Raw genomic sequence first — 16,716 nt, 5'->3', positions numbered from 1 at the left:
TCACATGATGGAAAATGATTACATTGTTTGAAGGATATGCATAGTTACTTCAATCCTAAATATTTTAGTATGAACTTTTATATTTGAGTGTCACAGAGTTGGGTTCTATTTTCGTACTTGAGCATGTCTTGATTCTTTATAAGGACAGTCCCCCATACAATGGCAGCACCATCCCCCTATTTTGTGGCAGGTGATAGTGAATAAGATGACTATAACATCACCTTTGATTGATGGGATTCCTTATTACAAATCTCCTCCCCTCTCATACTATAGAGCATTGGGTTATTGCATTTGTAGTAGCATTTTCGGCAGGTTAACGCATAATATTCAAACGACTACCCATAAAGGAGGGATGCCCATGTGCCCATCACAAAAGGGTCCACCCACTCTAACAACCTCTTGCCCATGTCAAGATCAAGAAGGGTTGAGGGAGACATTGGAACTCCCTCCAAAGCTTGTGTTTAAAGAACAACGATTGTGCAAAAATGAGATAGGCTTTAGGTTCTTTCTGCATCTTTTCCCTCTCGGGTGCTTCAAAATACAATTGGTGCAGCAAGATTTTGTTTGAGAACTCACCAAACACTGAATTGCGACGAGAGACGAGGATTGAAGAGGGGGTGAGTAGATGTTGCTAATGCGGCCCAGCTCGGAAGGGGAGGCATGGGAACAAGGGCTTGGCAGCAAATGATAAAAAGAAAAGAGCAAAAAAAAAGAAAAGAAAAAGAGAACGGGATCTTTTGTTTGTAAATCACGGGTTCGAAATTAAATTGGCAGCAGCGTTCCATATCCCTCTCTCTCTCTCTCTCTCTCTCTCTCTCTCTCTCTCTCACAGAGGGGGCGCTAAGATTGGCCCCTCTCAGCTGCTAAAATTAGCAGCGAGGGGCTAAATCTAGCGGTAATTCTGGGCTTTTTTTGCTACCGTTGCATGTACCATTCTCTGCCAAGCCTACCTTCCCCACCCCCCCCTCCCCGCCCCCCAGCGCCCCTCCCCCGTTCTCTGTGCGTCTGTATACGCACACCGTATCAAGCATCACGTTGCTCTCCATTGCCGTTGTATATTCCTTGCCCCTTCCTCTCCATCTCTTTCCTTCTATCTTCCTCTTCCATTACGCTCACATTTTGTTTCCATTTTTTTGTTGTTGCAGATACCTAAACCTTTCAACCTATTTTCTCTGCAGAGGCGACATAAACTGTCACAAATTCATTCCGCTTAGGCGGCCTGCACCTTCACAAATCCGAGGTATGCAACTCCATCTCAGCGCCTGCTGACCGATCACTAATCCAATGTTTGTTCCGCATAATCATTTTCTCGTTTCGGTCTCCGATCATCAACCAAATGTTTGATCCACATAATAATGTCCTCGTTAAAAGTATGGTTCATCCTAATCCTCCAGTAAAGCTGTTAATCGTCTCTTGACAGATGTAAACAGTCATCCGATCAGAGCCATTATCTGTATTCTTCCCATCAGTTTAGTCTAATTTAATGATTGAATTTGCGTTGAGTTGGATGACACAGCAGTATAATAGAAAGCCATAATCATCTTATAGGCTTGCATTTATCATGTGGAGATATAAACGCCACATATATTTGGTGAATTTTATCATGCCATACCAATGTATGCTACAATAGCACATGCCCTTCCTTCCATTTCATTTTACTGCCATATTATGCACGTAGTAATACCTCAGCGTCCAAAATTGGAAATACAGCCACATGATGTCACAACAATGCATTTTACTATAGGATATTTGGTTTAGGGGGATTTTTACACAAATTTTGCTTTCATATCACTTCTGTTCTGATGTTTGAGCCATCTTAGTGCATGCGAGAATTGAAAGTCTGTTTTGAGATTGATTGGAGGTCATTCTTGGCTTTTGTTATATACTTGACATTGCCGACCGATTTCTATAGATAAATGCACTTCTGTACAGTAACTGAGGTTCATCATTGAATTATGTGCAGATAATTGGCAGTCATGCTCTCATAACAAGTTCAAATCAGTTTATGGCATGGAATATTCATTTGGAAAGCCATTTTTGAAGTGCAGAACAGCAACTATTTGACGTGCCTCATTCATCTCACATGGGTGCTCCCTCTAAGATAATCCTCCCTGATTCTTCCGTCAAAGCCCTTATTGCAGCTCAAAAATCGTCATCATCCCCCTCGTCTTCAGTCAACTCCCCCACAGAGCAGTCTCTGCATGTGTCCACTGATTCTACAGATTCACGGTCATATCGGCTCGATTTTGTTTCCTCATCGTCATCATTTTCCTCTTCAGGTTTAATACCAGAGAGCCCTTCTTTGCACAAGAATGTGCCACAAAAGTGGAAGAAGAGACACAGGCTTGTAAAGCAGGAAAAACATGAAATGCGGAAGAAGGATCCTGCTGTGGATGATGGGACTGATGACAGGAAACATATGCCACATACTCATAAGCATACCACCAAGCTGCAAGTACAGAAGCATCATATACAAGGGGATTGCCTGAACAATATTTGCTGCAAATGTGCTGCTGGATACACCGCTGACTGTGCAGCAGTCTGTTGTTGCCCTTTGGCTCTGCTGCATGTGCTGGCATTAACCCTTATCAAGCTTCCCTATGCAGTGGCATGGAGAATGATGGTAAGTGTGAAGAAGAGGCTTTGTGCCAAAAAGCCATTAACTCATGATGACCTTGACAGTGGTAGTCCTCGGCCAAACTCTACCCCTCCGTGGTCCTTGAGGGACTCTCCCAATGCTTTAGACCCAGCTTCACATGTTGTGCGCTTTGACAGTCAAAACCTTTTGAAGCATTTTCAAGCAGAGAACTTGGGTTTTGGAAGCATGTCAGTAAAAAGGGACTAATATGAGTCTTTATGAGATAAGTTCTTGGGTGGAAGCATTCATATGGATTGGGTTAGAGCACATCAGATCAACCTCATTATTTTTCAGAGTCTGGCGTGCAGAGCTTTTTGTGCCATTCAGTTTTTGAAAATTGCAGTTATGTGTGCCTGTAGCTGGCAAATGAACTAACTTGCGCTAAAGAGGACGTGAATTATTGCTGAGTTTTGGTTCATGAAACTGCTGAAAGAAGTTTTCTGCACCTGATTTTCAGCTGACTCAAGATGTATACAAGGCCAGAGCATTTTTTGTCTGGCTCTAGCTCTATCTATGGTTGTTGATCAACCAATCCTTCAATTTGCCTATGTTGCTGCATTGGTACTATGCTGTGAAAACTACAGGTTAAAAATGTGTTGAAAACCACAAGATAAAGATGATGTGTTTGATACACCCTTGTTGAGGCAAGAAGAGGCTTAGTGCCACTTCTTAATTGCATAGAGTATAACTAACATCTCTTGGTTATACACATTCATAGCCATCTCTTTATTTGTGAACACATATATGCAGTCTCTTGTACTTTGATCTTCTCTCACTCAATTTATGATTTGTTGATGTATTCCTTTTTCTCCTAACAGGTTTGTTGATGTATTCTCTTTCTTGAGCTTGAGCATTCTTGAGGACTTACCAAACATTATGAGCTGTTATGATTTTAAGCTTCTTTCATCTTGTCTTGTGCAAGCACATAGGTTTACTGCTTTACTCAGTGTTTTAATGGCAAATGGATAGAATCTTATATTCCAAATGTATATTCCAAACGTCGTAGACCCAAACCTAACACCGAAGCTCTAGGCATCAGGCTGAGCCTGTGTGGATTTTCCAAACCTATCATATTTCCAAAAGTATTCTGGGGGGTGGGGGGCAGGTTCTCCAATGCATCTCCAATGCATCATATGCATGGTGCACCTATAACCAAAATATGAAATGAACAACTTACCGACTGGGTAGTCCACATGACGATGCAAACATGCCTATCACTTGGATTCATGGTTGTTAGGTCGGTAAAATTGCTCCCCACAAGCCTATCATCTGGATTCATGGCTGCATATGAGAACTGCGTCCCTCTCTTTCTCTCTCTCTCTCTCTCTCTATCCTTGCTACACTTGTAGGTGCTCAAACTTGAGTAGGCTGCTTTATATTTCGATGCTGCTATGACAGGAAAGATGAGGATGATAGGGGAGATGGATGAGAAGAACACTCTTTGCAAAGACACTTTGATTCTATAGCGAAGAGGATCAGGCAAAATGTGTCCATGGAATATGAGAGAGAGAGAGAGAGAGAGAGAGAGAGAGAGAGAGAGAGAGAGGCATTGGGCATGGAGGAGAGTGATGCTCAATATTTGGGTTGTCATTGTCCTTGGTTTGGGCAACTTGTAAGGTGGTTGGAACCTAATGGCAATAACCCAAAGGTTGGTTCTTCATGTCCATGTTGTCCAACATTGATATAATTTACTTTGTGTTGGAGGCCTAGTGGAAGAAGCATCATATAATTTGTGGGGATGAGTAGATAGAGGCCAAAAAAACGAAGGGGGCACTAAAAGATGGGTCAAGAGCAGCGAGTACAAAGTTGTAAGTTCAATATGGTGAACATGAGCCCAATATGGTGAACATGAGCCCTAGGGAGAGGCTAGAGGCAATTGTTGTTGCTACAGCACAATAATCCATAGGTATTGTAGAGGATTTGGGGCCAGACGAGGGAGGAGGTAACATTGATGGAGGAGCCTTTGAGGGAGGTGATGGAGGATGTACAATGAACTATAATGGTTGTTGATAAATATATGTGCAATCATGTACCAATGGTGTAGCTAGAAACGTATGGGTGCAAGGAGAATGTGTGACCCTTGTTGTATAGAAAATCCCTTATTGACCACACCACTTGTGGCCTCAAAAATATCCCTTTCCAACATTAGCCACCTCCCCTCCTCCCACTTCATGCTAGGTTTCAAGATTAGTACACGAGAAACATGAGTAGAAGCAAAGTTGACACACACACACACACTCTCTCTCTCATAGTGAGATTCTATGGTAGTAGGAGGGTTGGCAGTGTTAAGAAAGAACTAGGCTAGGTTGCAAATGGGAAACTTTCCTCTTTTGTCCATGCTCCTTTCATCTATGCATGCAAGGTACAAAGAAGCACATCAATCAAAGTATTGGAAACAGAATTGGTTGGGATTGTCCCCACCATGATCATATAGACAAGTGGTATGATTTTTCACCAAGAAGCAATCAGTGTAGTTGAATCTCTAAAAGTAGCATATAGGGTTAATTTGGGCAATCCTCTTTCCAACTCCTCGGGGTATTACAATACCCACCTCAACCCCTTGTCTAATTAATCCTACTATCAAGCACCATAGCTATGATGTTGGGGTAAAGGCCAATGTGGCTAGTTGCTCAACTCATTCACTAAGCCTAACTATACATTTATAATGTATGACCTGTGTATACTATCAGTTGGTGAGATGTAGTCTATGATATGTTCTTAGGAATGAGCAATTTATCAGACACTATTTGGATTCAATGTAGTGGTATTAGTGAAATTTAAGCTTTGATATACTCTTGGATAGCTTGATGCTATTATGTTGTTTAGTCTACCAGAACGTATTGATGTAGTAATATAGTGTACTAGCTTTAGGATAGCCATTAGTACTTTAGCTCTAAAAGGTGAGCTAAAGTTTAACGATCTGTTGGGTAGTTTATTGGCGAAAGAGAAACATAGAAAAACCAGAACCAAGTTAGAAATGGTCAAGCATTGGCAACTAAGGAAGAAAAAGGGGTATAAACTTGTATTTTATTGGCTAAAGAAATACGTAGGAAAGCCACAAACCAAGGTATAAATGGCCAGGCATTGGCAACTAAGGAAGAAAGAGGCAAAAAGGGTATAAAAGTAAGAACCAAGACCATGGATAGTCATGTATCAAATCTAGGTCTAAGAAAGATATTGAATGCTTCCATTGTGCTAGAATGTGTCATATCAAGAAGCATTGTTATAAATGGAAATGAGATAAGAAATATGAAAAGAAGGATGGCAATGATGTTGGTAAGAAAGAGGGCAAAAGGCAAAGTGAAGGTTGAGGAAGTGAATGCAATAATTGCATGTGAAGATAATGGTGAAATGCTCTTTACTTCTAGTCTTTCTATATATGTATTAGTTACATTAGATCACCACTTGAACCAAAAATGGATACTTGATTCTGACATTTCTTTTCATTTAACTTCTCATAGAGAGTAGTTCTATTCATGTGATAACAGTAGGCATGGATCTATCCACCTTGGGAATGATTATGTGTGACACAGTTGGTATAGGCGATGTGTAGTTTTCATTTTAGAATGGTTCCACCTTCACCCTCAAGAATGTGCAACATGTGCTCAAGCTCACAAAGTCTATATTGGTTAGCTTGATGACTTGGGGTATTCGACTACTTTTGGTAGTTAGTCATGGAAAGCCCACAAGGGCAAGTTTGTTGTACCTAGAGGAGCCAAATGTGAAACCATATATCCTCTTCATGTATTTGCTATTAAAGATCATGTACTTACAATAATGAATCAACTAAGTGTATCTTTGTGGTAGCGCTATTACATCATATGTCTAAAATGGAATGGAAATGCCTTCTTGATTGGATTACTTGCTGATTTTCAAAATTTTTAAAATTTTGTATATGTGAGCATTGCATATATAATAAATATGCCCATTCATCTTAACTTAAACAAAAAAAGAGCAAGGCCACTAAAGTGTCTTGGGAGGATTGATAACGGTGGAGAACATATCTCTCACAAATTCAAAAGTTTCTACAAATCGTGTGGCATCAAGAGGGAGCTCACTTAACTTAGTAGTCCTACACAAAATGGTGCAGCAGAAGGTATGATGACCATTAATGAAAGAGTGCTAGTTATGCTTTCAAACGCTAGTCTTAGTCAAGATTTTTAGGTTCAAATGGTGGCATCCTTGAGGAGGCTTGGACAAGCACTAAGCCTTCATATGATAATTTAAGAGTGGTTGGGTATGAAGCTTATGTGTACATGACAAAAGAGAAGTGTAGTAAGTTGGAGCCAAAGTCCACAAAATGCATATTTGTAGGCTATGGGCAAAGTGGCAAAATGGGCTACCACTTTTGGGATCCAAAAGCTAGGAAGAGTATACATAGTAATGATGTGACTTTAATGAAAAAGATGCACAAACAACCCTCAAGGAAGTGGAAACAAGAAGAGTTACTTTTCAAGATGCATTTCCACCTATTGCATTACCGTAAAGGACAAATGCTAGTACACTAAGTATGTAGAAAGAGGGCTCAAGGGCTAATTCTACTAGTAAGCAAGAAGCAGATATATTTATTGAGTAGTAGGTTGAGAGCCCTATAGTATCTCATGGGGGATGGTTATGTGATGCTAACAGATTGGGGAGAGCCACCTTGCTACAAAGAGGCCATGACTTGTGATGATATGCTTAAGTGGGAGATGGTATGTACAAAATGAATTCTATTATGAAGAATCAGACTTGAGTTAGTTCCTTTGCCAAAGGGTAAGGATTCTTTGCCATGTAAGTGGGTTTACAAATTGAAGTCTACAGTTGATAATACTAAGCCAAAGTACATGGCATATTTTGGTAGCCAAAGGCTTCAAACAAGAGAGAGGTATGGATTTTGATGATATAATTTTACCTAAGGTGAAAATGACTAGTGTTCACATTGTGCTCGTCTTAGTGGCTAAAGAAGATATGGACCGTATACAGTTAAGCGTATAGATGACATTCTCACATAGTGATCTTCATCATGAGATCTACATGCAACAAGCAAAGGGTTTTATGGAAAATGGCAAAGAGAAACTTATCTATAAACTAAAAAAGAGTCTTTATGGTTTAAAGCAGGTCCCACAATGTTGAGAAATCAAATGATGTATGCCCAAAAGAGGTTGGCCCATAAGTTGCTTTGTATGGAAGATATGAGAAAAGTTGTACGCTCTAGAAGCTCTAGGAAGAGATGTCCAGAATCCCATATGCACGATGAGGAACAGTGGTACTACCCAAAAGCTATATAAGCATGTACTTGACACTCATTTCAATGTAATGGTACTATCCATTGAGTCACTCAAGATTGTGTTTATGAGTCCAAGCTAATCTATCTTGGAACCTAATTCACTTGAGTTACAATCTCTTCTCTCTATCATGTATTGTGTGTTTGATTTGCGTCCACCATAGCTAACTAGCTCTAGATTCGTGTTTCTCAACATGGTATCAGAGCTATGGCTGAGCTAGGTAGCTAGCCTATTTTCATTCCAGTATCTCAAGCTATCCAACATCCATCGTTCATACGAGGTGAAGAAGTCTTTTGGTATCAAGAAGGAAGGAGAGGATGTTGAGGTAGGAACAACATAGGAGGATAAGAAGAAAAGTAACCATGTCCAGAGGAAAATTGCAGAAGCCAAAAGGATCACAAGCTGGATCCCCATCTTGAAGATCAGTTTGCCAGTTGCAATATCATGGGCAGTGTGGGTGAGCTGATGGCTACATCTTGGAGGGGAAGGAATTGGAGTTTTATTAGAAGAAGATTCAGAGAAAGAAGATGAAAGGGAAGAGCTTGTGGATGCATTCTGTGCAGGGCCCCTTTTGCAAACTCTGTGTATGTTGGGAGATTGCGAAAGAGTGGCGATGGGTGCATACATGCGCATAACAGTCATTCTAGGCTAACTGTGGTTCCACATAAGCCCACACCGGCCGAGAGGGTGCAACCTCTATCTTTCCTAGATCACATGCTCTAGTTGCACACTATGAGGTCTATCTACTACTTCGACATACGCCTCGGTGAAGGAAAGAGAAGAGAGCCAGAGAGTCACCCTTGCAGAGAGCGTGGCATGCGGGGGGGAAAAAAGCCAGCAAGGGTAGAGACTCATCATTTGAAGGGGATGTTGAGAAATCAAATGATGTATGCCCAAAAGAGGCTGGGCCATAAGTGGCTTTGTATGGAAGATATGAGAAAAGTTGTATGCTCCAGAAGCTCTAGGAAGAGATGTCCAAAATCCCATAAGCACGGTGAGGGATAGTGGTAATACCCAAAAGCTATATAAGCATGTACTTGACACTCATTTCAATGTAATGGTACTATCCATTGATTCACTCAAGATTGTGTTTATGAGTCCAAGCTAATCTATCTTGGAACCTAATTCACTTGAGTTACAATCTCTTCTCTCTATCATGTATCGTGTGTTTGATTTGCATCCACTATAGCTAACTAGCTCTAGATCCGTGTTTCTCAACACACAAGGGCTTTGTGAAAGATGTCAAAGAGAAGCTTGTCTCCTGCAAGCTAAACAAGAGTGTTAATGGCTTAAAGCAGGCCTCAAGGGATGATATAATAAATTCAATAAGTTTGATACCTTTACGAAGTCTCATGGATACAAAAGAAGTGATATAGATAATTGCTTATACACTAAAAAAGCTAAGGATGAGGATAGCTTGATATTATATATGGATGATATGTTGTTTTGCTAGGACAAACATGTATGAGATAGATGCCCTAAAGAAAGGTTGATGGAAACCTTCGAGATAAAGGATTTGGGACACACTAATCACATTCTTGGTATGTGCGTAATCATGTATAGAATAAAGAGATTTCTCTATTTGTCCTGAAAGGATTGTGTAAGCAAAGTATTGCATCATTTCAATATGGAGGGGAGGAAGGGAATAAGTACCCCATTTCCTCTATGTGTGAAACTTAATGCCGATGATTGTCCCAAATTTGATGTGGGAAAGGATGAAATGACCAAGGTTCCTTATGCATCATATGTGGTTAGTCTCACATATGCCATGATTGCTACTCACTTGGACATTGCATTTGCAATAGAACTTGTGAGTACATACATGTTAAATCTTGGCAAGAAACATTGGGAAGCTATGAAATGAATATTGAGCTACTTGAATGATACAAGGGATATGTGCATATGATTTGGAAAAAGCAATAATGCACTTGGGTACACAAGTCTAGACTATGTAGAAAATGGTGACAACAGAAAGTCAACCACATGATATGTATTTACCTTGTATGGTAGTGTGATCTCATGAATATTTCATTTACAAAAATATGTGGCATTATCTACTACTAAGGCAAAGTATGTAGTAGCAATAGAGGAATGCAAAGAAGCTATATTGCTTACTCGTCTAGTGGGAGATTTGGGCCTTGGAGAAGACATGCCATTGTTGCATAGCGATAGCTAAAGTGTCATTATGTTGGCAAATAATCATGTGTTTCATATGAAGAATAAGCATATATAAGTAAAGTATCACTTGATTCATTAGGTGCTTGAGGCCAAGCCTACTAGGCTAGTCAAAATGCATATAGACGAAAACCTTGTAGACTTTCTTACACCGCCCTCTGAGAAGTTTGCACACTATTGAGAATTGATGTGGGAATTGGGTAAGAGTAGCTCACATTATTTTTTAATTGTTCTTTCTCCCTCAAAGGCACACCGGCATTTAAGTGGGAGGTTGTTGGGTAAAGGTTAATGTGGCTAGTTGCCCATCTCTCTCACTAACTCTAACTATACATGTACACACATTCTTTATCTATGAAGTGATAAGACAATAAGGCTTTGCTCACAGAGGGCTATTAAGGTACCACATACACAACATTCTCTCTCTCTCTCTCTCTCTCTATGCATTCTCCATGATTTGTGTAGCCCCATCACATGTTGCCACAAAGTCTAGGAGGGTGTGCCCTAAAGGCCTTCAACATGCAAAAATAACAGGGGCCTTCCTCAAGAAATCAAGATCTTAGAGGAGGTGCAAGTGAAAATTCACCTAACTATTTGTTTACATAAATAAATCTTGATCGACAAGCTTCTGCAGTTTAGCAAGACCATCCTCAATGAGGCTAACATGCATTTAAAGTGGGAGACGTGGAGAGTAGAGGTACACAAGACAAGAATGGCTACATGGTAAGGCAAAGGTATCATCCCTAGTTTTGTTTCGATTTCGAGCTTGGATACGTGGAATAATATACATGAAACAAGGGCTCTAATACACCTTTTCTATGGGGCTAGCCTCGCCAAGCAGAGTGCTTGAAGTTTTGGATTATGAGTAATTGGAAAAACCTAGCATGCAAAATATCTGAAATGTAGTGTATGCCAAACAAGAACTTCTTCCTCTTCGAAATGAAAGAGATAATGCTCAATGTTTTGGGTGTTGAACTATGTGTGATTAAGAATCCACCTATGTTTTTGTTCAAATGGTTTGATCTACACAGTGCTAAGCTAATTGAAATGCTTGTTTGGATTGAGTTAACAAACCTAACTAGGAATATTTACCCCATTCTTAGAGTATCGATCTCCCCATTAGGAAAACTATTAGGCTGGAGGCCTATAAGCCTCATAAACCCCCAATTGTAACTTCAAGTTCCCATAGAGATGGGATGTATGTCAAAAGCTTCCTAAGTATTTATGTCAAGATTGTGAGAGAGAAGGAAGGAGTCTCACTTGTAGCTTTCTTGCTTGCACAATGGGGGAATACACACAAAGGTGGAGGCTGAAAACTGTTTTCCTCTTCTTAGTTGTGTAAGCCAAAAAGAACTCAAGTACATAGAAATAGAAGAACACTATATATGGGTCTCAAACCAAACTCAACTAACTAAGGTGGCATACTAACTGAGCCACGAACTAGAGTAGATAAGGATAGTTGTCGTCTAGCTATTATTCATGGGCGATGTACCAACCGCATCTGCAACTGACAAGTCGGTGACATAAATACACAATGGCCACCCTGGCATATCACGAGTGGAGCTCGATATCTCAACACTCCCCCTCGAGCCTCGATATCTCAACACTCCCCCTCGAGCTCAATCCTGATTCTTGCACACCAAGCAGGTCTCTAAACTTGTGCAGCTTCTCTGCGCCCAATGCCTTCGTGAATATGTTAGCTACCTGATCCTCTGTGCTGACATAAACCAGATCAATAAGACCTAGTAAAACCCTCTCTCGCACATAGTGATAATGCACCTCAATGTGCTTTGTTCTAGCATGATAGACTGGGTTATTTGCCAAGTGTATACTGCTCATGTTGTCACAATAAATGACAACTGGCCCATCTGTAGGCTGATGCATATCATAAAATAGTAGCTTATGCAACCAAGCTACCTCACATGCAGCCATTGCTGCGCCCCTGTACTCAGCCTCTGTGCTGGATAAGGCAACTGTAGGCTGTTTCTTGCTGCTCCAAGTGACTGCATCACTCCCAAAAGAGAACACATATCCACTGGTAGATCGTCTATCAGAAATGCTACCAGCCCAATCAGCATCAATGTATCCATGCAACTGTATCTGAACCCCATTCTCATAAAATAATCCATACTGCAATGTGGACTTCACATACCTGAGTATGCGTCTAGCCGCATCCAAATGCGGTTTCCTTGGAGCCTACATAACTGACTTACCAATCCAACAGCATAGCTCAAATCTGGCCTGGTAATAGTCATATAAATCAAGCTTCTTACTATGCGTCTGTACATAGTAGGGTCTTCCAGAAGCTCACCTGCATCTGCGCTCAGCTTCACATTCTGCTCCAAAGGAACTGAAATAGGCTTACAGCCTGTCATCCCATATTTGGACAGCATGTCCAATCCATAGTGCCTCTGCAAGAGCTGTATCCCACTTGGTGATCTAATCACCTCAATGCCCAAGAAATAACGCAGCTCTCCCAAATCCTTCATCTCAAACTTCTGCTTCAATAGCATTTTCACATGAAGGATATCTTCATCACTGTCACCTGTCATAATCAAATCATCAACACAAATGACAAGTAGCATAATACCTTTCTCTGTTTTTCTCACATAAAGTGAGAAATCTGCATTGGAAATCTGAAAGCCAATAGTGACAAGATACTGTCCTATCTTGTCAGACCATGCTCTACGTGCTTGCTTCAAGCCATACAAGGCTTTCTTCAACCTGCAAACAAACTCAGGATGAACAGCATGCACATAACCTGGTGGCTGCTCCATATAGACCTCTTCTTGCAAATCACCATGCAAGAAGGCATTCTTTACATCCATCTGATGTAAAGACCATCCCTTTGATGTAGCCATAGCAATGACTGCTCTTACGGTTGCCATCCTTGCAACCGGACTGAATGTTTCTTCATAGTCAATGCCATATGTTTGTGCATACCCCTTGACTACTAATCTTGCCTTGTATCTGTTCACAGAACCATCTGCATTGTGCTTCACCTTATAAACCCACTTACAGCAAATTGCATTCTTACCTTTAGGCAAAGGTACCAATTCCCATGTAGCATTTGCTTCCAAGGCATCCATTTCTTCATCCATGGCTTTCTCCCATTTTTCTTTTCCCATGGCTTGCTCAAAAGAAGTGGGTTCTGGTTCCTATATCACTTTGACCATATATGCATAGTGAATGGCTGTAAATCCATCATATTTCAGCCTATCCACAGGATACCTAGCTCTCGTAGACCTACGCAAAATAGGTTCACTCCCAGGTGCTCTCAAAACATTCTTGGTCTTCCTTACTCCAGGTGTAACAATAGAAGGAATACCCAACTCATCATCAATGCTCTGTTCTGAGCCACTGGATTCACCATCCACATAAGAGTGACCTGCATTCACATCAAACATGGGCTGATCAACCTTTTCTTTTCCTTTTCGTGATACCTGCATACCACTATCTGCATAGCTTTGAGAAGATTCTCTTGATCTCAATCTGCCTATCCATGGCGAAGAATGTGAACCACTGCTAGAGGATGCTCCAGGTCCACTAATATTTTGTGACTGCTGCTGTGAATTCTGTGCAGCATTACCATTTTGTGCATCTACATCATCAATCACATTTACTGGTTTATACCAGCTACTCATCTCATCAAAAACAACATCTCTGCTCACTGTAAACTTACGAGTAGAAGGGTTATAGCATCTATTTTGCTGCAGAGAGTAACCAATAAAGATGCACTTCTCAGCTTTTGGATCCAAATTGGATCATGTACATAGGCAATGCAACAAAAAATTTTCAAATGAGAAATATCTGGTTTCCCACCAGTATACCTCTCCTCTGGAGTCATCCCATGTATTGCTGCAGTGGGAGTCCTGTTCATTATATAGACTGCTGTAGCAACTGCTTCAGCCCAGTAAAAATCTGGCAAGTCTTTTTCGTTGAGCATGGCACGAGATACCTCTCCAATATGCCTGTTTTTCCTTTCTACAATTCCATTTTGTTGTGGGGTATGACTGCATGAATATTGCTGCTTTATTCCATGCTCCTGCAGGAATCTTGCAAACTCATTTGAGAGGTACTCTCCCCCTCCATCTGACCTTAGGCATTTTATTTGCAGGCCTGTTTCTTTTTCAACCATAGCTTTAAGAGTTTTGAAATGCCCAAAAACTTCACTTTTCTTTTTCATAAAATACACCTAAACTTTTCTGCTATAGTCATCAATAAAAGTGACAAAATAATGACAGCCTCCAAGAGATGCAGCTTTAGTAGTCCACACATCAGAGTGGATTAATTCCAATGGCTTCTTACTCTCTTGAACATGTCTAGGAAATGGTTTCCTTGCCTATTTTCCAAACTGACAGGCTTCACATACCTTATGCATTTTTGCAACCTTGAATTTAGGCAATCCTGCAATAATGTTTTGGGCCTGCATTGATTTAAGTCGCTGTACATTAACATGACCAATGCGTTTATGCCAGATATCAATATCTGCAACTACACCGGTCCCATGTGCAAACATTGCTGCACTCAATTCAGGCATGTCTGCATCCAATGTAAACATTCTGCCCTTCTTCTTTCCTTTTGCTATCAAGCGACCTTTATTTTTCATATCCTCAACAAAGCATCCATGAGGATTAAATCTGACCTGCAAGCCCTGCTCAATCATTTGACCAACAAAAACCAGATTCTTGGTGATATTCGGGACATGAAATTCATCGGACAGGTATTTCTTTTTCCCATCCTGCATAGACAAATGAATTTTTCCAATCTACACAATAGGATGTGCAGTATCATCACCAGTCTCCACAAATCCTGGTTTTTCCATTTTCCTTGCATCCTGCATCCATTTTGCATGACCTGTCATGTGGTTTGATGCACCTGAGTCAACATACCATACATCGTTGCTTTCTTCTGCACTTGTCACATAATTATTCATGTGCTGCACCATAAACAAATGCCCATTTCTGTCATCACCCTGTCTACTAGAAGATGCATAATTCCCTTGTTGCAGTTTTCCATTCATGATGTCATTCTGCTTTTTATAGCAGTCTTTAGCCATATGACCCATTTTACCACAGTAGTAGCATTCAACATTACTGTTTGCATTTTGGCCTCTTTGCCATCCACCACGACCTCTTTGGCTCCCCCTGCCTCTAGAGTTACCACGTCCTCCTCCATAGGACTGGTTTTCTTGAGTTTGCTGCATATTCTGATTTCTACCACGGCCTCCAAATCGGCCTCCTCTACCTCTGCCTCTACCTCTTTCAGCATTTGAGTAGAAGACAGTTTCTTTTGAAGTTCCTGCTGAAGAAGATGCACCACCATTTCTTTGCTCCTCAGAAATTAGAAGAGCAATCAACTCCTCAAAATCAGGAAATCTTTCACGAACTGAAATGGATGTCCGAAACTGTGCATAATCCTTTCCTAGACCATTCAAGGTCACAGAAACTAAATCATCATCCTCCACTGGCGACCCAATGGAAGGAAGTGTATCTACAATCTTCTTCACCTTCATGTGGTAGTCATTGATGCTCATACTTTCTCTTTGCACATTATGCAACTCTTTCTTGAGCTGCATTTTCCTGGTTTGCGTATTTGTGCTATACATTTTTGACAAAGTATCCCATGCCTCCTTTGGCGTACTTGCATCCTGAATATGCACAATCATAGAGTCTGAAATACTGATAGACAGCCAGTACAATAACTTTCCTGGCTCTCTCATGCCATGCTTTGAATGCCTGCATTTGCTGTTAATTGGGAACATCAGGAAGAACTGGTTCTTCTTCATTTCCTGCAACAAATTCCCAATATCCTTTTCCCATAAGGAAATTCGTCATTCTAAACTTCCATGCTTGGAAGTTGTTCTTGTCAAGCTTTTCAGTTACAATTTGTGAAAGAGAATCAGACGCCATTACAGAATACTACAAAAAATTTTGTCACTGCAGAGAACACAGCTTCAGCCTCACAAGGGCAAATCTGTAGAACAGTGGCTGCACAACATAAAACTGGGCCTTTTCCTGAGTGCGTGCAGAAAACTTCCGCCTCCAAAACAGGCCCCGAAATGGCCTCAAATAAAAAAAACAGGGTCGCCAAGGGCTAAAGCCCTTTCCCGCAGCATATACTGCCCTCTTGCTTCACCGCGAAGGGCGTCTCAACCTGAGACAATGCACTCTTGCAATTTTCGACTGTGCTACCTGCAGAGATCTACTCCCAAAACAGAAAATGAAAGCAACACTGCTTCCTTACCAGAACACCGCGAGGAATTTATTCGTAGACTTTGAAGGTAGGGTACTTAAAAAAAACTTGAGGCCTATAAAGGTTTATTCTAAATATATTAAGGTTGGCCATTTCATTGAAGATTGCATAGAACACAAATCTAAAGCAAATACCCCCAAAGAAAATGCAAAGTAGCCTAACAACAATGGCTTCCAAACTATGACCTATAAAGGAAACAACAAAAAGAACACTACTACCAATAAGGAAACTAAGAAAAAGCATTACAATAAGTTACAAAATCATAAAATCATAATCACATCATCACAATCCATGATATGTGTGTATGCATGTGTGCCTCTCTCTCCTTTATTATTGGATTGTCTCTACCATCATAATCTTTGAGACAACTTGGAGATCAAACGT

At 40.7% G+C, this 16,716-nt stretch overlaps 1 protein-coding gene across 2 annotated transcripts; it reads left to right on the top strand.

Moving 5' to 3' along the window:
- Positions 1–764: 764 nt before the first annotated feature.
- LOC148009827 (uncharacterized) lies at positions 765–3,444 on the top strand. 2 transcript variants are annotated; one of them, XM_087673346.1, is made up of 3 exons: positions 765–1,053; positions 1,179–1,240; positions 1,964–3,444. In XM_087673346.1, exon 3 carries the CDS (start codon positions 2,084–2,086, stop codon positions 2,843–2,845), a length of 762 nt encoding a protein of 253 aa, XP_087529472.1. In that variant the 5' UTR covers positions 765–1,053; positions 1,179–1,240; positions 1,964–2,083; the 3' UTR covers positions 2,846–3,444. The 2 variants fall into 2 exon arrangements, with proteins under 2 accessions (XP_087529472.1, XP_087529471.1); XM_087673345.1 differs by having other exon boundaries at positions 1,146–1,240.
- Positions 3,445–16,716: the final 13,272 nt, after the last annotated feature.

This window comes from Lygodium microphyllum, chromosome 30, assembly GCF_053477565.2.
Source record: "Lygodium microphyllum isolate KBCC chromosome 30, Lygodium_microphyllum_v1.1.10, whole genome shotgun sequence".
In the NCBI taxonomy this organism is placed as follows: Eukaryota; Viridiplantae; Streptophyta; class Polypodiopsida; order Schizaeales; family Lygodiaceae; genus Lygodium; species Lygodium microphyllum.
Note: the sequence above shows the minus strand (reverse complement) of the source record. Positions and strands in the feature narration are given on the sequence as shown.

What these genes read in the sequence shown, in the direction of transcription:
- LOC148009827 (XM_087673346.1), top strand. Translation starts at nt 2,084, where the DNA reads ATGGGTGCTCCCTCTAAGATAATCCTCCCTGATTCTTCCGTCAAAGCC.